The 27768-nt window shown below is 38.3% G+C and overlaps 1 protein-coding gene across 1 annotated transcript in view; it reads right to left on the bottom strand.

Moving 5' to 3' along the window:
* Positions 1-4779: 4779 nt before the first annotated feature.
* Positions 4780-27768, bottom strand: part of LOC122697222 (butyrophilin subfamily 1 member A1-like) — a 217972-nt gene continuing 194983 nt past the window's right edge. Inside the window, exons 7-14 of the mRNA XM_043907749.1 lie at positions 17332-17352; positions 17055-17075; positions 9137-9157; positions 8594-8614; positions 7006-7032; positions 6472-6498; positions 5868-5894; positions 4780-5679 (exon numbers count right to left, since the gene is read on the bottom strand). Coding sequence (XP_043763684.1) covers positions 5138-5679; positions 5868-5894; positions 6472-6498; positions 7006-7032; positions 8594-8614; positions 9137-9157; positions 17055-17075; positions 17332-17352 — 707 coding nt within the window. The 3' untranslated portion in view covers positions 4780-5137. The remainder of the gene's footprint in view (positions 5680-5867; positions 5895-6471; positions 6499-7005; positions 7033-8593; positions 8615-9136; positions 9158-17054; positions 17076-17331; positions 17353-27768) is intronic.

The raw sequence follows: 27768 nt of genomic DNA, 5'->3' as shown, positions 1-27768 counted from the left end.
TAGGAGAAAGACCTGGACCAAAGGGAACCTCAGAATCCTTTTCTAGAGACCATGTGGAACTGAAAGGTCAAGTGGGGGTTGTCTGGAAATCTGATGGAGAGAGACAGAGAGGGACAGGAGATAGGGAGGCAACAGAAAGGCACATGCAGCATGAGTCTCTCAGATCCAGATCCTGACTGAGGACTTTGAAGGACTGAATGTAAGGAAATTTTGAGTCCTTTCTGAATTTTTGGCAAAAGCTACTGTGCCATTCAGAGGCCATTTTTGGGGGGAGTCCCCCAGTTTGTATTGGGGCCATGCCTTTTGCAGGGTCAAAATTTTCTAGTTTCTGAGAGTGTAGACAAGGAGTGAGTCTGAGAGAGGCTTGACGTACCAGAACCCACTCTTAGACTACCTGCTGTAGAATGGGGTACTGAGAGTCACCGGCTGACAGAAAGTTGTCCCTTTGGTCCCAGTGATCTCTCCATGCGACTAATGGCACAAAAAGGCCAACCGTCCCAACAGTCACATCCGAAGTGAGAGGTGACCCCTGAGAACCATGTGGCTAAGGCACCATGTGACAGTTAAAGCTAACCCTAAACCTAACCCTAACCCTAACCGTAATCCATATGATAGAACCAAGTGGCTAAGGTACCACGTGACCCGGGCAGACAGACATTTTCGGGAGCAACTGTGTGACTCACCATTCGGTGATTCCCTGAAACGTGGAAGGCATTCTTGGGATGACTCAGCTGCAACACCTAGGCTCCTGTAAATCAATCCGGACCAAAAGGGGAAGGAGTGAAAGTGACAGGGAAGAAGGCTGAGGAATCTGCCTTACAATCCTACTGGGGAGGCGGTGGCCAGGGGACAATGATCTCTGTTTTGCTTCAACCACTATGTGTCTGACGCAGTAAAGGGAAGTTGTTTTGCTGGAGGTGGATGCCCCTGTGGCCTGATCCATTCCGTGTCCCCCTTATCCTCACATGGGCATCTTCATGTGGCAGGCATCCTAATGGCTTTTAAGTGCCTGACCCGTGCCCACACAATACTGGTTGGCTTAGTCATTCAGGTGGTGGTTACTCAGGTGCAGTGAGCAGTGGGGCCTATGGAACACACTAGAGGGTAACCCTGGCCAGAGTTCCTCAGTTGCTTCCATAGCACTTGCCTGTTTGCAGAGGGCCCCTATGAGAAAGGAGAAGTGAAGAGGTGGGGGAGGAGACCCCAAGTCCCCATTTAAGCCATCAAAAATGTCATGGTCCAAGTGTGGATTGGAAAAGAATTTCCAGACATGAGGCAGAATTAGAGGAGAATAAAGTTTATTAGAGTGGGAGACCCTGTTAGGACAGCAGGTTAGCTAAAGAGAGAACTGATGTTGAGCAGGGGTCTTTAGTCCACTTTTATACCCAGGGTCCAAGGAGCAGGATAGGTGTCTTGCGGGTCATTTGCTGATTGAATGAGGCACATATATTGGGTGGGGGAAGGGCAAGGCAAATACCTTCTCCCTTTGTGGGGTAGGAGGAGAGACAGGTTATACTGCTCAGGAGGACCTGAACTCCGTTAATAGTTATAACATAGGGGAGGGGAGGATGATAAGGGTCTGGTTTTTCAGTTCCTGCATTCCAAGACCCTCCTTAGTTTTATCTGGTGTTTCATCCTTGGGTCACCACATTTCTCCCTCTATTTTTAGGACCAGTTCTCTGGCCCCCTTTGGCAAGCCTCAGGCATGGGATGTGTTATTTTCTTTCTTCCTGCCATCCACAGGTGGACAGGGTTTTGAACAGAATCATGTCAAAGGAACAGTTGCAACATGGAGTCAGAATTGGCTTCCATGGTTTACTTATTATGAGGGGGGTAGGGGAGTTGGTTTACTTACTGTGAGGACTATCAAATCTGAAATCCACAGGGCAGGGCAAGCTGGCAGATTAATTTCTTTTGACTGCTTCACTTTTAGGGTTGGAATAATTTAGAATAGTATTTTCTAGAAAATACTGCAGCCTATAGAATTTTATAATTTTTACGTTAGAAAAGAGTTTGAGAGCTTTATTTAAGCAAGAGGCTATCACAGAACTAATGTTCCTTGGAACTATACTTTGAGAATTAACAGCTTGTGGTCATTTAAACTAAGAGCTTTAACATCCACTGTTTAACTATAAAGTAGGCTGTCAGGTGGTGCTAGTGGTAAAGAACCCACTTGCCAGTGCAGCAGATGTGAGAGACATGGGTTTGATCCCTGGGTTGGGAAGATCCCCTGGGGGAGATCATGGCAATCCACTCCAGTATTCTTTCCTGGAGAAATCCATGAACAGAGGAGCCTGGTGGGCTTCAGTCCATGAGGCACAAAGAGTTGGACACAACTGAAGGAACTTAGGATAGCATACATACATTTACTATAACTTTCTTTGGTCACACTGCTGTTGATTTTACTTCTTTAATCATAAACCTGTAACTGGTCTTCAGCATGCAGTATATGTATTGTGATGCTTTGGTCTATATAAATAAGAAAAGAGTGAGTTTGTTTAGCAAAAGTTGCCTTGGATTTGTGAAGTTAAATGACTAAGATTCTAGTTCCAGTTCTGGCGTCTAGTAAATGCATGACTTTGGAAAATATTAAAAGTCTGATAACAATATAAATAATCAAAGCCTTACTTTACTCATCTATAAAATAAGACTTAAGGATATTGATAGCTTTATCATGAAACAATGGGTATTAAGGCATGTGGAACTATGAACACTGAAATACAGACATAATTATCATAGAATTAAGTACTTAACACAAATTCATTATAGTTGTAGAATTTAAAACTTTTTTCCTCTATTGATTTTCAACTGTTTCATGAAGTTTATATAAATGCAGAAATTCTCTGGTGTTTCTGTAACAGGTTTTGAGTTATTATTTTATTTTAAAGACTAAATGATCAGATTGTGTTCAACAAAACAAAATAAAAAAGAGTACATTTTCTAACTGGGTCTATTAATAGACTATAATGAAGTATCACACATTGAGTACCTTAAATGACTGAAGTTTATTATATCAGAGTTCTGGGGGCAAGGATTGTGATACTAAGCTGTGGCAGGGCTATGCTCTTTCTGAAGGTGTTGGGGAGAAACCTCTTTCAAGCTTCTCTCCTAGCAGCTGATATTTTGTTAGCAATCTTGGACATTCCTTGTCTGTGGAAGCAGACTTCAAACTTCACATGGCATTCTCCTTGTGCATATGTGGATGTCTAAATCCCACCCCCCCACCTTTTTTTAAGGTCAACAGTCTTACTGTATTAGGGATGCACTCTACTCCATCTTTAATGCTACCTGCAATGACCCTATTTCCAAACAAAGTCACATTCCGAGGTACTGGACGTTAGGGCTTTCAATACATGAATTTAGGAGAGGTGGTGAGGGAGATATAGTTTAACCCATAACCTAGAGTATATTCAGAAGGAAATGGGAATCAGAGAAATACAAACACAGTTTTTATATAATTATTTTGAGAAATTTATGAAAGATAGAAGAATATAAAGGAGGATCTAGAGTTGATAGAAAATTGTATTGTTTTGATTTTTAAGGTGGATGAGATTTTGAAAAACATAAGATTCATGGGAAAAAGCTTGTGGAAAGTCTGAGAGGAACAATTGAAGGATCGAAGTCCAGAGAGCACAGTACAGAATGAATGGAGATAAAGATGGTTTGGCATTCCCTGTGAAGAAAGGGAAATACTTCTCTTAATAACACAGTGAGAGAGGAGTAATGGAGAGGTAGAGATTTAGATTTGTTATATTTATTATAACAAAGATGACATAATTGTCTTCTAATTGAGTATTGTTATTAATATTATTTTTCAGAGTGGGAACACAGTCATATATTGAGTATAAGGTGGGAATAGATTTGGAAGTTGAATGAAGGTAGATTTTTTAATGAATGAGAGGATTACTTGATAGTACTGGTGTCCAAGTTGTGATAGGTAATCACACATGTGAAGAGGAACAGTCTGCTCACATGTGTGGATTTGTATAGCATGTTTAACTGCCAGTATGAGAGATGGGTAATTAGATTTATCCATATTTGGAGTTTTTGTTGAAGTACATGTGATATAAGTGCAATAAGGCCAGGGATTTTTACTCACTAGTAAGATAATACTTAAAATTATTAACCATAGTAACTACAAACAAGAGGGTAGGAAGTAAAGTCAATAGGGACTGAGGATTCAGGAGAAATTGAAAGACACTAAATGAGCCTGACACACTGGAGTAGCTGAGGAAGCAAGTACAGGACTTTACATTTCTGTTTCATCTGAATATTCAACTGTGGAAGTCATCTGCTACCATCCTTAAAGTGAGGATGCTTGAGTTAGTACTGGATTCAGTCACAACGGACAAAAAAACAACATACAAATGGTTTAAAGATATAAAATTTCTTTTTTCTTTTTTTTTTAATTTAAAAAAAATTATGTCTTAATGGAAGTAATTCAGAAGGTGAGCATATAGTAATTTCATAAAGCAGTCAAAACTCTAGATTTATTTTATTAATATATTCTTTTCTGCCTGTATCGTATTACATGATCAGAGGTATTCTTAGAGATCCATCCATCATGCCACATTCTGGCCATCCAAATAGTTAGAGAAAAGAAGAGAATCACATAGTTTTCCTTTAAGAACTGATTCCAGAGATCATACTGAATGTTGTTGTTTAGTCGACAAGTCGTGTCCAACTTTTTGGAACCCCACAGACTACAGCACACCAGGCTTCCTTGTCCCTCACCGTCTGCCAGAGTTTGCCCAAGTTCATGTCCATTGAATCGGTGATGCCATCCAACGACCTCATCCTCTGTCAACCTCATTGCCTTCTGCCCTCAATTTTTCCCAGGATCAGGGTCTTTCCCAAAGAGTCATACAGGATAATTCATTTAAAATGCACTGGTCATAATTTAGTCACATTCAGCTGGGGATGCCAGGAAATCTAATCTTTGTGCTAGGCTGTCATAGGCAGAGTGATAAGAAGAGGGACCTATAACTTAGAAGAAAGGGAGAAGTAATATGGGAGACAACCATCAGTCTGTGTATCAGAGCTTCAACTTAGGATAAATGAGTAAAGGAGGAAGAAAAGTATAAATTTGTGTCAAGTGGGGAGAATTGTAATCATTGTGGAAGGTTAGGCATATGAATTACAGCATCATTGTGTTCTCCTCCATCTGGACAATGATCAGAGGGCCTGAGTCAGAGGACCAAAGTCTAAAAAGTGGTCTTAGGACACCATAAAATTTTTGGTTGGAAAATGTGAATATGTGGGATCCATCTGTCATGTTATAGAAAGATACATCTCCAGCCTCATAATCCAGGAATACTCCCACACTACAGGGTTTTTCTTTTAGAGTAAGAGAAGTTTCTGGGGATGTGAGGCCCCAGTACTCCCCGTCATAGAGCCTAATGGCCCAGAAACCATTCTGTGGTGACATTGTGACCCTCCCATTCCTTGCTACATTATTCCTACAAACTCCCAGGTCCCAGGAATGTGCGTTCTGAACCTCCACCTCCCAGAAGTATCTCCCTGAGCTGACATGCAGCTGACCAAGCACACAGGGAAGGGAGACAAATCTCTGTGAGCACCTGGGAAGTTCCTGACATGGTTCTTGCCAGGTTACTCTTCTCCCCTCTTCAGACAGAAAGAGCGCAGGATGGGCAGTGGCTGAATCCAGAGTCAGATTTACTGCAAAGACAAGAGATCATCAGGTTTCTGGGAGGGTCTCAGTAGGCTTAGGCAAGAGTCTCCCTTCTATGAGGGCTCCTCTGGCCCTGGGAACATCCAGTTCACCTCACCACCGTGCCCCCCGCCCCCATCTTCCCTGGGACTACCCCACAACGAGCTGGGTCTGTCTTGAATCATTACAGACTCACCAGTCTGGAACTCTTCTTTCCTCCAGTCTGCAAAAAGCAAATGAACATAAGAATTCACCATCTGACAGACAGAGCTTCCTGTCTGTCCAGAATACTATGGTAAAATACTTCTTAATCGAAGAATAACAGCAACCAAAAAAGATAGGAAAAACCAACCTATTTTTATATACTTGAACCTCTTTTTACAAGATGTTAAATTATGTATGACTTGAAGACCTGTGCCAAGGCTATGCTCTCCTCATTCAAAATTCATATAGGAAAAATATTTGTAATCTATTTAGGATGTTTGAAAGGAAATACAGGATATGATGGGTCTGAAAAAATTGCTTATTGTTCACTTTAGATTCTTCAGATTTTAGTAGATGATAACCATTCTACCTTCACTCAAAACACAATGTTATAGGCAACTAAAAATAATAAAACTATTAAAATGTAATGTTCTAAACCCATTATTATCTGTTAGAATCATGAGTAATCTACTGAATTCATGGAATAAAGCCTTGGAGTTTCCTTAATTTTCAGCAAAGCATTTTGCACACAGTAGGTGTTCATTTAAAATATCTTTGATAATAGAATTTTCTTCATCAGAGTCCATGTTGCTCACCAGCATATAATGGTATTTCCCTCCATGCTGCAAAAGAACAAAATAGAAAAAACTTAACTTTTATTCTTGCATGTCTTCTTTCATTGTCTTTTTTGTTATATTAAAAGCAAATATAAGAAATATTTGTCTTTGTTCTATTTCTTCTACTGAATCCTTTGAACTTTCTCTTTTTATCCTATATCCTCATATTCCAATTTTTAAACATGGTGATAAAATTATCAGGTGAAGGGTAGATAGAAATAGAGAAAAAACAAAGGTGGCAGGGATAGAAGCATGAAGGAAGGAGCATAGACAGTAGGAAGGAACAAACAAACTAAAGGGAGAGGAATTACATGCTGAGTGATCAGTAGTTGCTTCACTTCAGAGGGAATTTATTGAAAGCATTGATATTTATAAAGATAATGCTTCCAGTGCTGTTTTGCTTACACTAAGCATTTTTTAAAAAAATATTTTTGCATTCTATCCCACTAGGGTAAGGGCAGAACCTAAGAAAAACAGAACAGTAAAGGTGTCTGAGAGATAATCATTACTCACCAGACTTGAATTGAGCCTTCTTCCTCTCTGAAAGAAAATACAAAATCATGCATGTATATATAAACAGATGTTCTTAACATCATAAAGAAGATGCAAGTTATACCATACATCACTCAATATTTGTGTCTGAAACTTGCTAAGTAATGTCCATTTCAAAAGCAAAGAAAGAAATGTGTAAAGTTCATTCCATCTAGAAACTTCACTATAATTTGAAGAGTATAATCAGATATGAAAGTGCATGAAGATTTAATAATTCTTGTAGTGGGTTACTACAAATAATGTAGAATTAGTTTAGAAGATAGCCATAGAATTTACATGTAAATTACCAATGAAGTTTGTTTGAGTGACTGAAAAATGTATGTTCAAGACCCTGAAGGAAGAGAAATTTGTTGAACTAGCTATTAAATAGTTAAAATAAAAAAGAATAAACAGTAATAATTTTGCTTGGATAGAAAAAAAGATGCAAATTCATGTAAAAATATTTATATACTTTAGATTACTGGAGATTATGGTCAAGCAAAGTGTATCAAGATTACCTGATATTAGTATATGCAAAGTGTTTGAAAGATCAACAAAGGAGGAATTTAGTCAGCAGCGTTGGAGTCTGAACACTATTCTTAATTTGAAAGAATGTAATATATATAAAATATGGGGACTCTATCTCAGAGCACATGAGAAAAAACTGAAGTTAAAATAAGCTTTCTGTTGAATGGAAATAACCACATTCTTTTTAGCCTAATCCTTTGATCATACCAATTTTTTTTTTTCCACCAACCTTATAATGAAGTCATGGTAATCTCCAGGAACATAAGATAAAAAGGAAAGAATAAAACCTCAGTTCAGTTCATTTAAGTCGCTCAGTCATGTCCGACTCTTTGCGACTCCATGAATCGCAGCATGCCAGGCCTCCCTGTCCATCACCAACTCCGGGAGTCAACCCAAACCCATGTCCATCCAGTCGGTGATGCCATCCAGCCATCTCATCCTGTGTCATTCCCTTCTCCTCCTGCCGTCAATCTGTCACAGCAGTAGGATCTTTTCCAGTGAGTCAACTCTTTGCGTGAGGTGGCCAAAGTATTGGAGTTTCAGCTTCAACATCAGTCCTTCCAGTGAATACCCAGGACTGATCTCCTATAGGATGGACTGGTTGGATCTCCTTCAGTCCAAGGGACTCTCAAGAGTCTTCTCCAACACCACAGTTCAAAGCATCAATTCTTTGGCACTTAGCTTTCTTTATAGTCCAACACTCACATCCATACATGACCACTGGAAATACCACAGCCTTGACTAGTCGGACTTTTGTTGGCAAAGTAATGTCTATGCCTTTAATTATGCTATCCAGGTTGGTCATAACTTTCCTTCCATGGTAATCACCAGGAAGATGAAATAAAAAGGAAAGAATAAAAGCTAGAGGAGGGAATTAAGATACTTAATATAGGACAAGTTCATGAAGACAAAAAGAAACTGGAGAAGGTAATACGAAATTCACAAGAAGGCAAAGGAAAGCGGCGGTATGTAAGCGGTGAATGTCACAAGAGGAAAAATATATCTAGGAAATAAATCTATTTTAAAAAGTCATAAAACTTACCAATTTCCTTCTTGAGTTGTTCTGAAACATATAATGGAAAAGCTCATGTAAATTTCAAGGAAAAACAATACAGAATATAAAATAAGAGGAAAAATATATCTAGGAATAAATATTTTTTAAAAAGTCACGAAACGTACCATTTTCCTTGGTGCATTGTTCTGGAAAATATAATGGAAACACTCATGTCAATTTCAAGGAAAACCAATATAGAAAATAAAATAAGAGGAGAAATATATCTAGGAAATAATTCTTTTAAAGAGTCATAAAACTTACCATTTTCTCCTGTGAGTTGCTCTGAGAAAATAATGGAAAAATCATGTCAATTTCAATGAAAACTTATATACAAAATAAAATAAGAGGAGAAATATATCTAGGAAATAAGTCTTTTGAAAAATGCCATAAAACTTACCATTTTTTTTCTTGAGTTGTTCTGAAAAATATAATGGAAAAACTCATGTAAATTTCAAGGAAAAACAAAACAATTTAAAATATGGGGGAAAAATAACTAGTAAATAAATCTTTTAAAGAGAGTCATAAATTGACCATTTTCTTTTGTGAATCGTTCTGAAAAATATAATGGAAAAATTCATGTCAATTTCAAGGAAAACCAATATTGAAAATAAAATAAGAGGAGAAATATATCTAGGAAATAAATCTCTTAAAAAGTCATAGGAGGGAGGAGCCAAGATGGCAGAGGAGTAGGATGGGGACACCACTTTCTCTCCTACAAATTCATCAAAAGAATATCTGAATGCAGGCAAACTTCACAAAACAACTTCTGATCGCTAGCTGAGGTCATCAGGCGCCCAGAAAAGCAGCCCATTGTCTTCGAAAGGAGGTAGGACAAAATATAAAAGATAAAAAGTGAGACAAAAGAGCTAAGGACGGAGATCCATCCCAGTAAGGGAGTCTTTAGAGGACGTTTCCAGACACCGGGAAACCCTCGCACTGGCGGGCCTGGGGGAAGTGTTTGAATCTAGGAGGGCAACCTGACTGGGAGGAAAACAATAAATAAAACCCACAGATTACGTGCCTAAAAGCAACTCTCAGCAGAAAAGTGCCCCAGACACCCGCATCCGCCACCAGCAAGTGGGGGCTGCACGGAGAGGAGCGGGCGGCATTACTTGGGGTAGGGTCCGGGCCTGAGTGCCCTGAGGACAATCGGAGGGAGCTTTTGTGAGTTGCCAACTTGAACTGTGGGAGAGCAAGGAAGAGAGAGAAAATTAACCGGCCCGAACACGCTGCCGGCCATTTGCAGAACAAAGGGACCGGGAAAGTCCAGAGAAGAGCTCGCAGACTGTGGACTGGCCCAGACCCGCCGGAGGCGGGAGCAGGTCGCAGCGAGACACAGGGCGCAGGCACCCGAGCAGGCCGGGCGGGGACTGGGGCTGGGGACGCAGAGGGCAGAAGGCGCACGCACCCGACTGGCGCCGGCGGAAACCGAGATTGGGACCGTGGAAGGGAGTGGGCGCGCCGCACCCGGAGAGAGTGCGCCTGTCAAGCCCCTGGCTGCCTGGACCGCTCTGACGGGGAAGGCACAAGAGCGGACGCAGCCTTTTGTTCCGCGCTTTTGTGGAACACCTGAGGGCTGGAGCTGCGCGCAGCGCGCGGCGCGCTCCATATAGAGCAGCCGGGATTCTGAGCAGCGCAGACCGAGAAAGCAGCGCCAGCCTCTCCCCGCAGCGCCAGCCCCTCCCTGCAGCGCCAGCTTCTCCTCGCAGCGCCAGCCCCTCCCAGCAGAGCGACAGAACTAGCTACCTGAATAAGAGTCCACCTCCGCCTGCCTGTGTCAGGGCGGAAATGAGGCTCTGAAGAAACCGGCAAACAGAAGCCAAATAAACAAAGGGAACCGCTTCAGAAGAGAGCGGTGCAACAGATTAAAATCCCTGTAGAAAACACCGATTACACCGGAAGAGGCCTGTAGATATCGAGAAGTGTAAGCTGAAACGAGGAGATATCTGAAACTGAGCCGAACCAACACTGACCGCAACAGCTCCAGAGAAATTCCTAGATATATTTTTACTTTTTCTTTTCTAAATAAGAAAAAAAAAAAATTTTTTTTTATTTTTTATTTTTTCTCTTTTATTTTCCTTTAAAATTCCCTATTACTCCCCCATTACTCCTTAACTTTCATTTTCATAGATTTTTACGATTTTTTTAATTAGGGAAAATTCTTTTTTTTTTCTTTTTTTCTCCTTTTTCTCTTCTATTTTCTATTTTTCTTTTTCTCTTATTTCTTTTAAAGTCCTCTAGTACTCCTCTACTACTCCTTAATTTTCATTTTCAATACACTATAACCTTACCAAAAAAAAAAAAAAAAAAAAAAAGAGAAGCCCTATTTTTTAAACTGAACTTCATATATATTTTTAAAATTTTTTTGTGTGTGTTTTGGTTTTTGTTTTTAATATAGTATTTTTAAGAGTCTAATCTCTACTCTAGATTTTTAATTTTTGTTTTTCAATATATGATATAAATTGTGAACATTTAAGAATCCAATATTAAGTTCCCACTTTTATTCAGGAGTGTGTTGATTATTCTCTCCCAATCTTGACTCTCTGTTTTCTACCTCAGAACACCTCTATTTCCTCCTTTCCCCTTTTCTTCCCAATCCAATTCTGTGAATCTTGGTGGGTGTCTGGGCTACGGAGAACGCTCTGGGAACAGACAACTGCATAGATCTGTCTCTCTCCTCTTGAGTCCCCCTTTTTCTCCTCCTGCTCAACACTATCTCCCTCCTCCCTCTCCTCTTCTTCATGTAACTCTGTGAACCTCTCTGGGTGTCCCTAACGGGGGAGAATCTTTTCGCCATTAACCTAAAAGTTTTATTATCAGTGCTGTATAGTTGGAGAAGTCCTGAGACTACAGGAAGAATAAAACTAAAATCCAGAGGCAGGAGACTTAAGCCCAAAACCTGAGAACACCAGAAAACTCCTGACTACATGGAACTTTAAGTAATAAGTGACTGTCCAAAAGTCTCCATACCTACACTGAAACCAACCACCACCCAAGAGCCAATAAGTTTTAGAGCAAGACATACCAAGCAAATTCTCCAGCAACGCAGGAACATAGCCCTAAACGTCAACATATAGGCTGCCCAAGGTGACACCTAACACATAGACCCATCTCAAAACTCATTACTGAGCACTCCATTGCTCTCCAGAGAGAAGAAATCAAGTTCCACACATCAGAACACCGACGCAAACTTCCCTAACCAGGAAACCTTGACAAGCCAATCGTCTAACCCCACCCACTGGGTAAAACCTCCACAATAAAAAGGAACCACAGACCTCCAGAATACAGAAAGCCCAGTCCAGGCACAGCAATCTAAACAAGATGAAAAGGCAGAGAAATACCCAACAGGTAAAGGAACATGAAAAATGCCCACCAAGTCAAACAAAAGAGGAGGAGATAGGGAATCTACCTGACAAAGAATTTAGAATAATGATAATAAAAATGATCCAAAATCTTGAAAGCAAAATGAAGTTACAGATAAATAGCCTGGAGACAAAGATTGAAAAGATGCAAGAAATGTTCAATAAAGACCTAGAAGAAATAAAAAAGAGTCAATTAAAAATGAATAATGCAATGAATGAGATCAAAAACACTCTGGAGGGAACCAAGAGTAGAATAATGGAGACAGAAGATAGGATAAGTGAGGTAGAAGAAAAAATGGTGGAAATAAATGAAGCAGAGAGGAAAAAAGCAAAAAAGATCAAAAGAAATGAGGACAACCTCAGGGACCTCTGGGACAATGTGAAACGCCCCAACATTCAAATCATAGGAATCCCAGAAGAAGAAGACAAAAAGAAAGGCCATGAGAAAATACTCAAGGAGATAATAGCTGAAAACTTCCCTAAAATGGGGAAGGAAATAGCCACCCAAGTCCAAGAAACCCAGAGAGTCCCAAACAGGATAAACCCAAGGCGAAACACCCCAAGACACATATTAATCAAATTAACAAAGATCAAACACAAAGAACAAATATTAAAAGCAGCAAGGGAGAAACAACAAATAACACACAAAGGGATTCCCGTAAGGATAACAGCTGATCTATCAATAGAAACCCTCCAGGCCAGAAGGGAATGGCAGGATGTACTGAAAGTAATGAAAGAGAATAACCTACAACCTAGATTACTGTACCCAGCAGGGATCTCATTCAGATATGAAGGAGAATTCAAAAGCTTTAGAGACAAGCAAAAGCTGAGAGAATTCAGCACCACCAAACCAGCTCTTCAACAAATGCTAAAGGATCTTCTCTAGATAGGAAATGCAGAAAGGTTGTATAAACGTGAACCCAAAACAACAAAATAAATGGCAACGGGACCACACCTATCAATAATTACCTTAAATGTAAATGGGTTGAATGCCCCAACCAAAAGACAAAATTGGCTGAATGGATACAAAAACAAGACCCCTATATATGCTGTCTACAAGAGACCCACCTCAAAGCAAGAGACACATACAGACTAAAAGTGAAGGGCTGGAAAAAAATATTTCATGCAAACGGAGACCAACAGAAAGCAGGAGTCGCAATACTCATATCAGATAAAATAGACTTTCAAATAAAGGATGTGAAAAGAGACAAAGAAGGACACTACATAATGATCAAAGGATCAATCCAAGAAGAAGATATAACAATTATAAATATATATGCACCCAACATAGGAGCACCGCAATATGTACGGCAAACGCTAACGAGTATGAAAGAGGAAATTAATACTAACGCAATAATAGTGGGAGACTTTAATACCCCACTCACAACTATGGATAGATCAACTAAACAGAAAATTAACAAGGAAACACAAACCTTGAATGACACAATGGACCAGCTAGACCTAATTGATATCTATAGGACATTTCACCCCAAAACAATCAACTTCACCTTTTTCTCAAGTGCACACGGAACCTTCTCCAGAATAGATCACATCCTGGGCCATAAATCTGGTCTTGGAAAATTCAAAAAAATTGAAATCATTCCAGTCATCTTGTCTGACCGCAGTGCAGTAAGATTAGATCTCAATTACAGGAAAAAAATTGTTAAAAATTCAAACATATGGAGGCTAAATAACACGCTTCTGAATAACCAACAAATCATAGAAGAAATCAAAAAAGAAATCAAAATATGCATAGAAATGAATGAAAATGAAAACACAACAACCCAAAACCTATGGGATACTGTAAAAGCAGTGCTAAGGGGAAGGTTCATAGCATTACAGGCTTACCTCAAGAAACAAGAAAAAAGCCAAATAAATAACCTAACTCTACACCTAAAGCAATTAGAGAAGGAAGAAATGAAGAACCCCAGGGTTAGCAGAAGGAAAGAAATCTTAAAAATTAGGGCAGAAATAAATGCAAAAGAAACTAAAGAGACCACAGCAAAAATCAACAAAGCTAAAAGCTGGTTTTTTGAAAAAATAAACAAAATTGACAAACCATTAGCAAGACTCATTAAGAAGCAAGGAGAGAAGAACCAAATTAACAAAATTAGAAATGAAAATGGAGAGATCACAACAGACAACACTGAAATACAAAGGATCATAAGAGACTACTACCAGCAGCTCTATGCCAATAAAATGGACAACTTGGATGAAATGGACAAATTCTTAGAAAAGTATAACCTCCCAAAACTGAACCAGGAAGAAATAGAAGATCTTAACAGACCCATCACAAGCAAGGAAATCGAAACTGTAATCAAAAATCTTCCAGCAAACAAAAGCCCAGGACCAGATGGCTTCACAGCTGAATTCTACCAAAAATTTAGAGAAGAGCTAACACCTATCTTACTCAACCTCTTCCAGAAAATTGCAGATGAAGGTAAACTTCCAAACTCATTCTATGAGGCCACCATCACCCTAATTCCAAAACCAGACAAAGATGCCAGAAAAAAAGAAAACTACAGGCCAATATCACTGACGAACATAGATGCAAAAATCCTTAAAAAAATTCTAGCAAACAGAATCCAACAACATATTAAAAATATCATACACCACGACCAAGTGGGCTTTATCCCAGGAATGCAAGGATTCTTTAATATCCGCAAATCAATGTAATACACCACATTAACAAATTGAAAGATAAAAACCATATGATTATCTCAATAGATGCAGAGAAAGCCTTTGACAAAATTCAACACCCATTCATGATTAAAACTCTCCAGAAAGCAGGAATAGAAGGAACATACTTCAACATAATAAAAGCTATATATGACAAACCCACAGCAAGTAGCACCCTCAATGGTGAAAAATTGAAAGCATTTCCCCTGAAATCAGGAACAAGACAAGGATGCCCACTCTCACCACTACTATTCAACATAGTGTTGGAAGTTTTGGCGACAGCAGTCAGAGCAGAAAAAGAAGTAAAAGGAATCCAGATAGGAAAAGAAGAAGTGAAACTCTCGCTGTTTGCAGATGACATGATCCTCTACATAGAAAACCCTAAAGACTCTTCTAGAAAATTACTAGAGCTAATCAATGAATATAGTAAAGTTGCAGGATATAAAATTAACACACAAAAATCCCTTGCATTCCTATATACTAACAATGAAAAAACAGAAACAGAAATTAAGGAAACAATACCATTCACCATTGCAACAAAAAGAATAAAATACTTAGGAATATATCTACCTAAAGAAACAAAAGACCTATACATAGAAAACTATGTATGAAAACACTGTATGAAAGAAATCAAAGAGGACAGAAACAGATGGAGAAACATACCATGCTCATGGATTGGAAGAATCAATATTGTCAAAATGGCTATTCTACCCAAAGCAATCTATAGATTCAATGCAATCCCTATCAAGCTATGAACGGTATTTTTCACAGAACTAGAACAAATAATTTCACAATTTGTATGGAAATACAAAAAACCTCAAATAGCCAAAGTAATCTTGAGAAAGAAGAATGGAACTGGAGGAATCAACTTACCTGACTTCAGACTATACTACAAAGCCACAGTCATCAAGACAGTATGGTACTGGCACAAAGACAGAAATATAGATCAATGGAACAGAATAGAAAGCCCAGAGATAAATCCACAAACCTATGGACACCTTATCTTTGACAAAGGAGGCAAGGATATACAATGGAAAAAAGACAACCTCTTTAACAAGTGGTGCTGGGAAAACTGGTCAACCACTTGTAAAAGAATGAAACTAGAACACTTTCTAACACCATGCACAAAAATAAACTCAAAATGGATTAAAGATCTAAATGTAAGACCAGAAACTATAAAACTCCTAGAGGAGAACATAGGCAAAACACTCTCCGACATAAACCACAGCAAGATCCTCTATGACCCACCTCCCAGAATATTGGAAATAAAAGCAAAACTAAACAAATGGGACCTAATGAAACTTAAAAGCTTTTGCACTACAAAGGAAACTATAAGTAAGGTGAAAAGACAGCCCTCAGATTGGGAGAAAATAATAGGAAATGAAGCAACAGACAAAGGATTAACCTCAAAAATATACAAGCAACTCTTGAAGCTCAATTCCAGAAAAATAACTGACCCAATCAAAAAATGGGCCAAAGAACTAAACAGACATTTCTCCAAAGAAGACATACAGATGGCTAACAAACACATGAAAAGATGCTCAACATCACTCATTATCAGAGAAATGGAAATCAAAACCACAATGAGGTACCATTACATGCCAGTCAGGATGGCTGCTATCCAAAAGTCTACAAGCAATAAATGCTGGAGAGGGTGTGGAGAAAAGGGAACCCTCTTACACTGTTGGTGGGAATGCAAACTAGTACAGCCGCTATGGAGAACGTTGTGGAGATTTCTTAAAAAACTGGAAATAGAACTGCCTTATGACCCAGCAATCCTACTTCTGGGCATACACACTGAGGAAACCAGATCTGAAAGAGACACGTGCACCCCAATGTTCATCGCAGCACTGTTTATAATAGCCAGGACATGGAAGCAACCTAGATGCCCATCAGCAGATGAATGGATAAGGAAGCTGTGGTACATATACACCATGGAATATTACTCAGCTGTTAAAAAGAATTCATTTGAACCAGTTCTAATGAGATGGATGAAAGTGGAGCCCATTATACAGAGTGAAGTAAGCCAGAAAGATAAAGAACATTAGAGCATACTAACACACATATATGGAATTTAGAAAGATGGTAACGACAACCCTATATGCAAAACAGAAAAAGAGACACAGAAGTACAGAACAGACTTTTCAACTCTGTGGGAGAAGGTGAGGGTGGGATGTTTTGAAAGAACAGCATGTATATTATCTATGGTGAAACAGGTCACTAGCCCAGGTGGGATGCATGAGACAAGTGCTCGGGTCTGGTGCACTGGGAAGACCCAGAGGAATCGGGTGGAGAGGGAGGTGGGAGGGGGGATCGGGATGGGGAATACGTGTAAATCTATTGCTGATTCATGTCAATGTATGACAAAACCCACTGGGGGAAAAAAAAAAAAGAGTCATAAAACTTACCATTTTCTCTCATGAGTTGTGCTGAAAAATATAACGGAGAAACTCACATCAATTTCAAGGAAAACCAATACGGGATACAAAGTAAGTGGAAAAAATTAATCTAAGAAGTAAATCTTTTTTAAAAAGTCATAAATCTTACCAATTACCTTCCTGAGTTGTTGTGAAGCATATAATGTAAAAACTCTTGTAAATTTCAAGGAAAGCCAATACAGAACATAAAATAAGAGGAAAATATATCTAGGAAATGAATCTTTAAAAAAAAAGTGATAAAACTTACCATTTTCCTTCCTGAGTTTTTCTGAAAAATATAATGGAAAAACTCATGTAAATTTCAAAGAAAAACAGTATAATTGATGAAAGTGAAATTAAAATTCCCCTGATCAGTGAATAGATAAGATGTATGTAATTAGAAAAAAACCAAAGAAACAGAAAGTCCTGAAAAATACCAAGGACACAATATTTTTATCTTGGGAAGAATGGAAAATTTGTTCTTGCAGAGAAAAAAATCTTACCTGATATTTTGATATGCAATGAATATTGCTCACCATGAAGCCATCAGAACCCGAGAGGAGATTCAGAATGGAGAAAAACAGTATACTGGCCCAGTATTTATGATGCATATCAAAGGAATAATTTCAGTGAGCCCAGACACTTGTATCTTACCAGACATAGAAAGGCATTAACATCATGAACTTGAGATGCCTGTTTTGTTTCTTTATTTAAATTATTCTCAGAGGCAATCTTGATGTGTTCCTACTAGAGTTCACCCCCAGTAAAAACTCCAAGATATCTTGAATCCTTTCTTACCTCTCTGGAAGAGTTCCTCAGAACTCTCTGAGATCCTGTCTCCCAGGTTGTAGTCCTGAGTAAGGTTCCCAGATAAAACATAGCTTGAAACTTTTAGCTTGTGCATTTGTTTTTCAGTCAAAAATTTTGGTTTGGTGACCAACAAAGGAACCAAAAACATACTTCTCCCCTCCACCTGAACTCCATGACATCTCAAAACTTATTACTGGACACTTCATTGCACTCCAGAGAGAAGAAACCCAGGTCCACCCAGCAGAACACCGACACAAGCTTCCCTAACCAGAAAACCTTCACAAGTCACCTGTCCAACCCCACCCGCAGCAGGGAACCTCCACAATAAAGAAGAACCACCAACTGCCAGAATACAGAAAGGCCACCCCAAACACAGCAATACAAACAAGATGAAAAGGCAGAGAAATACCCAGCAGGTAAAGGAACAGGATACATGCCCACCAAACCAAACAAAAGAGGAAGAGATAGGGACACTACCTGATAAAGAATTCCAAATAATGACAGTGAAAATGATCCAAAATCTTGAAAGGAAATTGGAGTTACAGATATATAGCCTGGAGACAAGGATTGAGAAGATACAAGAAAGGTTTAACAAAGACCTAGATGAAATAAAAAAGAGTCAATATATAATGAATAATGCAATAAATGAGATAAAAAATGCTCTGGAGTGAATCAACAATAGAATAATGGAGGCAGAAGATAGGATAAGTGAGGTAGAAGATAGAATGGTAGAAATAAATGAAACAGAGAGGGAAAAAGAAAAAAGAATTAAAAGAAATGAGGACCACCCCAGAGACCTCTGGGACAATGTTAAATGCCCCAACATTACAATCATAGGAGTCCTAGTAGAGCTTGAGGAGATAATAGTTGAAAACTTCCCTAACATGGGGAAGGAAATAATCACCCAAGTCCAAGAAACCCAGAGAGTCCCAAAACAGGATAAACCCAAGGCAAAACACCCCATGATACATATTAATCAAATTAACAAAGATCAAACACAAAGAACAAGCATTAAAAGCAGCAAGGGAGAAACAACAAATAACACAGAAGGGGATGCCCATAAGGATAACAGCTGATGTTTCAACAGAAATTCTTCAGGCCAGAAGGGAATGGCAGGACATACTTAAAGTGATGAAGGAAAATAACCTACAGCATAGATTACTGTACCCAGCAAGGATCACATTCAAATATGGAGGAGAAATAAAAAGCTTTACAGATAAGCAAAAGCTGAGAGAATTCAGCACCACGAAACCAGCTATCCAACAGATGCTAAAGGATCTTCTCTAGACAGGAAACACTGAAAGGGTGTATAAACTCAAACCCAAAACAATAAAGAAAATGGCAACAGGATCATACTGATCAATAATTACCTTAAATGTATATGGGTTGAATGTCCCAACCAAAATACAAAGACTGGCTGAATGGATACAAAAGCAAGACCCGTATATATGTTGTCTACAAGAGACCCACCTCAAAACAAGGGATGCATACAGACTGAAAGTGAAGGGCTGGAAAAATATATGGAGACCAAATAGAGACCAAAATAAAGCAGGAGTAGCAATACTCATATCAGATAAAATAGACTTTAAAACAAAGGCTGTGAAAAGAGACAAAGAAGGACACTACATCATGATCAAAGGATCAAACCAAGAAGAAGATATAAGAATCATAAATATACATGCACCCAAAATAGTAGCACAACAATATGTAAGACAAATGCTAACAAGTATGAAAGGGGAAATTAATAATGACACAATAGTAGTGGGAGTCTTTAAAACTCAACTCACACCTATGGATAGATCAACTAAACAGACAATTAACAAGGAAACACAAACTTGAAATGATACAGTATACCAGTTAGACCTAATTGATATCTATAGGACATTTCACCCCAAAACAATGAATATCACCTTTTTCTCAAGTGCACACGGAACTGTCTCCAGGATAGATCACACCCTGGGTCATAAATCTAGCCTAGATAAATTCAAAAAAATTGAAATCATTCCAAGTATCTTTTCTGACCACAATGCAGTAAGATTAGATGTCAATTACAGAAGAAAAACTATTAAAAATTGCAACATATGGAAGCTGAACAACACATTGCTGAATAACCAACAAATCATAGAAGAAATAAAAAAAGAAATCAAAATATGCATAGAAATGAATGAAAATGAAAACACAACAACCCCAAACCTATGGGACACTATAAAAGCAGTGCTAAAGGGGAGGTTCATAGCTATAAAGGCTTACCTCAAGAAACAAGAAAAAAGTCAAATAAATAACCTAACTCTACACCCAAAGCAACAGGAAAAGGAAGAAATGAAGAACCCCGGGGTTAGTAGAAGGAAAGAAATCTTTAAAATTAGGGCAGAAATAAATGAAAAAGAAGCAAAAGAGAGCATAGCAAAAATCAACAAAACCAAAAGCTGGTTCTTTGAGAAGGTAAATAAAATTGACAAGCCATTAGCCAGACTCATCAAGAAACAAAGGGAGAAGAATCAAATCAACAAAATTAGAAATGAAAATGGAGAGATCACAAGAGACAACAGAGAAATGCAAAGGATCAGAAGATACTATTATCAGCAACTATATGCAAATAAAATGGACAACTTGGAAGAAATGAACAAATTCTTCGAAAAGTACAACTTTCCAAAATTGAACCAAGAAGAAATAGAAAATCTCAACAGACCCATCACAAGCACGGAAATTGAAAGTGTAATCAGAAACCTTCCAACAAACAAAAGCCCAGGACCAGATGGCTTCAGAGCTGAATTCTACTAAAAATTTCGAGAAGAACTAATACCTATCCTACTGAAACTCTTCCAGAAAATTGCAGAGGAAGGTAAACTTCCAAACTCATTATATGAGTCCACCATCACCTTAATACCAAAACCTGAAAAGATGCCCCCCAAAAGGAAAACTATAGGCCAATATCACTGATGAACATAGATGCAAATATCCTTAACAAAATTCTAGCAAACAGAATCCAACAACATATTGAAAAGATCATACATCATGACCAAGTGAGCTTTATCCCAGGGATGCAAGGATTCTTCAATATCTGCAAATCAATCAGTGTGATACACCACATTAACAAATTGAAAAATAAAAACCATATGATTATCTCAATAGATGCAGAGAAGGTCTTTGACAAAATTCAACATCCATTTATGATAAAATCCCTCCAGAAAGCAGGAATAGAAGGAACATACCTCAATATTATAAAAGCTATATATGACAAACCCTCAGCAAAAATTATCCTCAGTGGTGAAATATTGAAAGCATTTCCCCTAAAGCCAGGAAAAAGGCAAGGGTGCCCATTCTCACCACTACTATTCAATATAGTTTTGGAAGTTTTGGCCACAGCAATCAGAGCAGAAAAAGAAATAAAAGGAATCCAGATTGGAAAAGAAGTAAAACTCTCACTGTTTGCAGATGACATGATCCTCTACATAAAAAACCCTAAAGACTCTTCCAGAAAATTACTAGACCTAATCAATGAATACAGTAAAGTTGCAGGATATAAAATTAACACACAGAAATCCCTTGTATTCCTATACACCAATAATGAGAAAACAGAAAGAGAAATTAAGGAAGCAATTCCATTCACCATTGCAACGAAAAGTATAAAATACTTAGGAATATATCTACCCAAAGAAACAAAAGACCTATATATAGAGAACTATAAAACACTGATGAAAGAAATCAAAGAGGACACAAACAGATGGAGACATATACCTAGTTCATGGATCGGAAGAATCAACTCAGTGAAAATGAGTATACTACCCAAAGCAATCTATAGATTCAATGCAATCCCTATCAAGCTACCAATGGTATTCTTGAGAACTAGAACAAATAATTTCACAATTTGTATGGAAATACAAAAAACCTTGAATAGCCAAAGCAATCTTGAGAAAGAAGAATGGAACTGGAGGAATCAACCTGCCTGACTTCAGGTTGTACTACAAAGCCACAGTCATCAAGACAGTATGGTCCTGGCACAAAGACAGAAATATAGATCAATGGAACAAAATAGAAAGCCCAGAGATAAATCCACACACCTACAAACACCTTATTTTGACAAAGGAGGCATGAATATACAATGGAGAAAAGACAATTTCTTTTACAAGTGGTCCGGGGAAAACCAGTCAACCACTTGTAAAAGAATGAAACTAGAACACTTTCTAACACCATACACAAAAATAAACTCAAAATAGATTAAAGATCTAAATGTAAGACCAGAAACTATAAAACTGCTAGAGGAGAACATAGGTAAGACACTCTTCGACATAAACCACAGCAGGATTCTCTATGACCCACCTCCCAGAATATTGGAAATAAATGCAAAAATAAACAAATGGGACCTAATTAAAATTAAAAGCTTCTGCACAACAAAGGAAACTATAAGCAAGGTGAAAAGACAGCCTTCAGAATGGGAGAAAATAATAGCAAATGAAGCAACAGACAAAGAATTAATCTCAAAAATATACAAGCAACTCCTGCAGCTCAATTCCAAAAAAATAAAAGACCCAGTCAAAAAGTGGGCCAAAGAATTAAACAGACATTTCTCCAAAGAAGACATACAGATGGCTAACAAACACATGAAAAGATGCTCAACAGCATCAATCATTATCAGAGAAATACAAATCAAAACCTCAATGAGGTACCATTACACGCCAGTCAGGATGGCTGCTATCCAAAAGTCTACAAGCAATAAATGCTGGAGAGGTTGTGGAGAAAAGGGTACCCTCTTACACTGTTGGTGGGAATTGCCAACTAATACAGCTGCTCTGGAGAACAGTGTGGAGATTCCTTAAAAAACTGGAAAGAGAACTGCCTTATGACCCAGCAATCCCACTGCTGGGCATACACGATGAGGAAACCAGAATTGAAAGAGACACATGTACCCCAATGTTCATCGCAGCACTGTTTATAATAGCCAGGACATGGAAACAGCCTAGATGTCCAAGAGCAGACAAATGGGTAAGAAAGGTGTGGTACATATACCCAATGGAATATTAGTCCACCATTAAAAAGACTACATTTGAATCAGTTTTAATGAGGTGGATGAAACTGTAGCCTATTATACCGAGTGAAGTAAGCCAGAAAGGAAGACACCAATACAGTATCCTATTGCATATGTATGGAATTTAGAAAATGGTAATGATAACCCTGTATGCGAGACAGCAAAATACACATAGATGTATTGAAGAGTCTTTTGGACTCTGTGGGAGAGGGTGAGGGTGGGATGATATGGGAGAATGGCATTGAGACATGTAAATTATCATATGTGAAACAAATCGCCAGTCCAGGTTTGATGCATGATACACTGCTCGGGGCTGGTGCACTCTGATGTCCAAGAGGGATGGGATGGGGTGGGAGGTGGGAGAGGGGTTCAGGATAGGGAAGACATGTACACCCATGGTGGATTCAAGTCAATGTATGGCAGAACCAATACAATATTGTAAAGTAAAATAAATAAATTAATTAATTTAAAAATAAAATGAAAAATAAAAAAGACCTTGCTTGATGGATCATCTATTTAGAATTCTGACTTTAAAGGAAAAAAAAAAACAAAAAACTCTTCCAAGGGGGAACTTGTACTTTTGTCCTTTTGTCTTTGAGATGTAAATTTTCTACCTCTTCTTCTCAGATTTTTTCCTGTTTTGAGAGTGTGTTCTCTGCATACCAAGGTAACATATGGTCTACATCTGGCAGCCAGTGAAATAGACTAGGATTCTCAGCAAGCTTTTTGTCTGGTTATGCCAAGTCTTTGCAGGATATAGTCCATGGGGTCACAGAGTCAGCCATGACTGAGCAGCTCTCAGCAGAGATGCTGTCCTTCTTGGGCTTAGCTGGATATCTAATTTTGGATTCCTAATTTTGCCCTCTTGGCACAACCCCTATATCAACCACCAGAGGAGATCTTTCAGAATCCCTAGAGCTAAAATCAGATACCCATTCATGCTTTAACACCCTTAAGCAAGCCATTATCTCAGCCCCAGCTCTAACACTTTCTGACCTTTCTTGTCCCTTTATACTCTACACTACTGAGAGACACAAATTGCCCTAGGAGTTTTGGGACAAAATCAGCCCCCCCCATACCCCTCCCCCCCCCACATCGACCTTATCACTTATCTATGAAAGCAATTAGATACCACAATTCAAGGATGGCCAGCCTGTCTATGTGCTCTGGCAGCAGCTGCACTCCTTGTTCAGGAAAGTAAAAAACTTACTTTTGAAGCACCCACTGTCATTCGTTCACCACATGACTTAAGGACTTACTTTCTCACAAATCGATGACCCTTCTCTCTCTTTTACACATCCAACTAATTCATGACACCCTTCTTGAATCTCCCAAGTTCTTCTTTGAATGCTGTCCTACACTTAACTTTGCCACACTTATCCCTAATTTTTCTGAGTCCCCCATCCATACTTGCAAAGAGGCATTAGAATACCTGATGCCCCATTTCTCCCACATTTCCTCAGCCCCTTTAAATAACCCTGATTTTACTTGTTATACTGATGGCAGCTCCTCTACATCAGAAGGGAAAAAAAGATAGCTGCATATGCAGTTGTCTGAAATTATTGATTCCCAACCCATCCCCTCAGGAACCTCTTTTGAAAAGATAGAGCTTTTTGCACTAACTAGAGCACTTACCATCATAGCTAACAAGAGAGCAAACATATACACTGATTCTAAATATACTTTCTACATCATACACTCACATGCTGCCATCTTGAAGCAATGAGGGCTCCTATTTATTAAAGGCTCTCCCATAACTAATGCCCCATTTGTACTCCAGCTTTTAAACGCAGGTAACATGCCAACTGAAGTAGGCATCAAATATTGTCCAGGTCACCAGGTGACCTCAGACCCCATTAAACAGGGCAACAATGCCACAGACAGAGAAGCAAAATAAGCCTCACTCCCATCACCTGCTCAACAACTCATGGTAATCCCCAACAGAAAGCCTCTTTCCTTCCCTGAAGAAAAACCGTGATTATTACAAGAGGGAGCACAACCACAAGGAGAAAGGTTACAAAAACAGAGCCGCTATCTCCTCCCCAAATCTCAGGCCACATAGATTCTTATGGACATTCATCAGGCCCTCCACACTCATCAGGCCCTACTCATAGGCACTAAACCTCTTTATCATCTCTTAAGACCTCTTATCACCTATCCTAACCTTTCACTCCTACAACAAATCACTCAGTCTTGCATTATCTGCTCCTCTCCCAACACATCAGGCTCAATGCCATATCCCAGGGGAGGACTGGTAAATTGACTTCACTCATATGCTTCCAACATGAAAAATAAAACTCATGCTTACTCTAGTAGACACTTCTTCAGGGTGGATTGAGGCTTTGCCTATGAGATCAGAAACTGACTCAGAGATAACACAGTTTATCATATGAGAAATCATCCCTTGTTTTGGCCTCCCACTCTCCCTCCAATCTGATAATGGCCAGGTTTTACCTCCCAAATCACTCAACAAGTAGCCGAATTCCTTGGCATAACCCGGAAACTATATATTCCTTACAGACCCCAATCCTCGGGAAAAGTAGAGAAGGCAAAGTCTATTCTCACAACACATGTAATTTAACACATGTAAAAAAAAAGAGAGCAGAAATTTAAAATCCTTCTGTAGTTGACTCCATAAGTCAAGTTGACCAAAGTGTAAAGGTAATGTTCCACAGGACATCTTGTAATCAGAGTTACTGTTGTATTATATCCCACCATCTCCAACTCCAATTCCTGGACCAAAGTAGCAAAGACATATAATGACTCAAGGAGAGGAGGTAGAATAGGGCTACAAAGGCAAACAATATCAATTGTTCATCTTTCAGTGGACCTTCTTCTTTTTTTAGGGTGGAGGGAACCAAGCACACATACATGAGTCACATTTTAGCAAGTTATAAAGAGGTCTACAATAGTATCCCTCAGTCTAAAATTGTATCTGTAACTAGTTTTATGAAGTCTGCTCAGTATAAAGAAGAGGTGTGTTGCTAAGTTCATTAAACTTGTAAACAAAAAATGATTGGAAACCATCATTAGCAAAACAAAGTTGCTAAATTTTGGGTTTTTTTTTTAATACTGTATTATGAAAAAATCTTTTAGATGTATTGTAGGACTCTAGTTTCTCATGTCATTCACATAACAATTTATATCGAGAATTGTATTGCATACTTCCTTAAATTAAAAGTCCTTTTACCAAAATAAGTATAATTGCTAAATTAATAATGATGTCAGAATAAAAATGAAGGAAAAGATGGAACAATTAGGACAGTATGAAAGAAAATAAAGCCAAGGAATGCCATGTAAATGTTTGCATTTAGGGTACTTGGGTGTTATGATCAAGGTCAATGGAAGAGGGAGTCTAAACCTCACACTGGAACCATGAAGGATATCTGAGTTTACATAGTCCTTAAAAGGACCATAGACCAAGAAGCTTCACTCAGAAAGAATGGAGTTTTGGCTCATCTCCTATGATTTGGGGAGGTATCGATTGCATAATAATGGCCTTTGAACTTTGAATATATAACAAATGTACTAACAATGGATAGTTTTCTGAAAATAAGAACAGAATGTAATCATGTACCCAACAGTTTCTTCTTTTTTGTTTTATAAAATGCACACTGAAACTCTGGAAAGACTACAGAGTAGAAGGCAGTGGTTATAGGGAAGGAACATCTGTTTTGAAAAAATAAAGGGATGGAAAAGAACGACAGTAGAGGGTAGGAAAACAGAAATGGAGACAACTTAATATAGATGACGCTTATGAAGCAAAATAACAGACATTGAGGGGTAGGGTATGCCAAAAGATGGCATATAGATAAAAGGAATAGGAAAGACTGTGAGAAAGCAGTCATTTAAGAGGCTTATTGGAGTATAAATGTTGTCAGAGAAATTTACCAAAATTCAAACCCTGATTAGAAAAATAAAGTAAAAAGATCCATATAAGTGTTAGAGAACAGAAAAAGAAGGAAAATATAAATTTAATGCCAATTCATATGCAGTGTTAAATGTAGCAGGATGCGGGCCAACCCACAAAATACACACACTCATGCAAACACACACACACACACACATGTACACAGAGCAGTTGAAATTTACCTTTTCCAGGAGAATATTGGTTAAGAATGTAAAAGAAGAAACAATGAATTTACTTAGGAAAAATATCTGGAAGAGTTGTAATAAAAAATGTTTCTGACATGGTTTTATGTAATTTTTGCAAAGAATTTCTTTAAAAAATGAAAAGGATAAAAATGAGTGAACTTTCTCAATTGGAAAAAAATCATTATTTCTTCCAATTATTATCTTATAAAAATTATGTTGATACCATTCAAATTGTTTAACTTTCTAATTAGTTGGAGGTTAACCTTCATAAGTTCCTTGACTGCTACTAAATACAGAGTCATTGCTTATTATTTTACTAGCACTAGCTGTACATAGTAGCCACACTCACTGAATTAAAGGAGTCTGAACCACTGCTAATAGACAAAATACCAAGTTAGGTTCCTGGGTGCTTGTTTTCACAAAATTTTTTACAACTGAGTCAACTATAACTTTTAAAACATAGATTAATATTTCAATTGATGGCTAAATGAAGTTCATCTTAATTAAATCACATGAAAGAAAGGAAATGATGCTCTAGACATGGCATATGGGGATTGAAATAAAATGACTGGGCATATGTGGGACAAACTTTCACATTAGTTCCTAAGGATGCCAATACGTTAGAAATGCACGATTAATAAAATTTACACAGCAGGAAGGGTCTGTTTAAACCAATTAAAGCAAAGTGACAAAGAAGTGATAACTGGGGAAATTGAATGAGAAATAATGATGGTGAATTTCACTTGAAAAGACAAAATAATGAGACAAAACTAC

This window comes from Cervus elaphus, chromosome 7 (genome assembly GCF_910594005.1).
Source record: "Cervus elaphus chromosome 7, mCerEla1.1, whole genome shotgun sequence".
NCBI lineage: Eukaryota > Metazoa > Chordata > Mammalia > Artiodactyla > Cervidae > Cervus > Cervus elaphus.
This window is presented reverse-complemented; position numbering and strand designations above follow the sequence as displayed.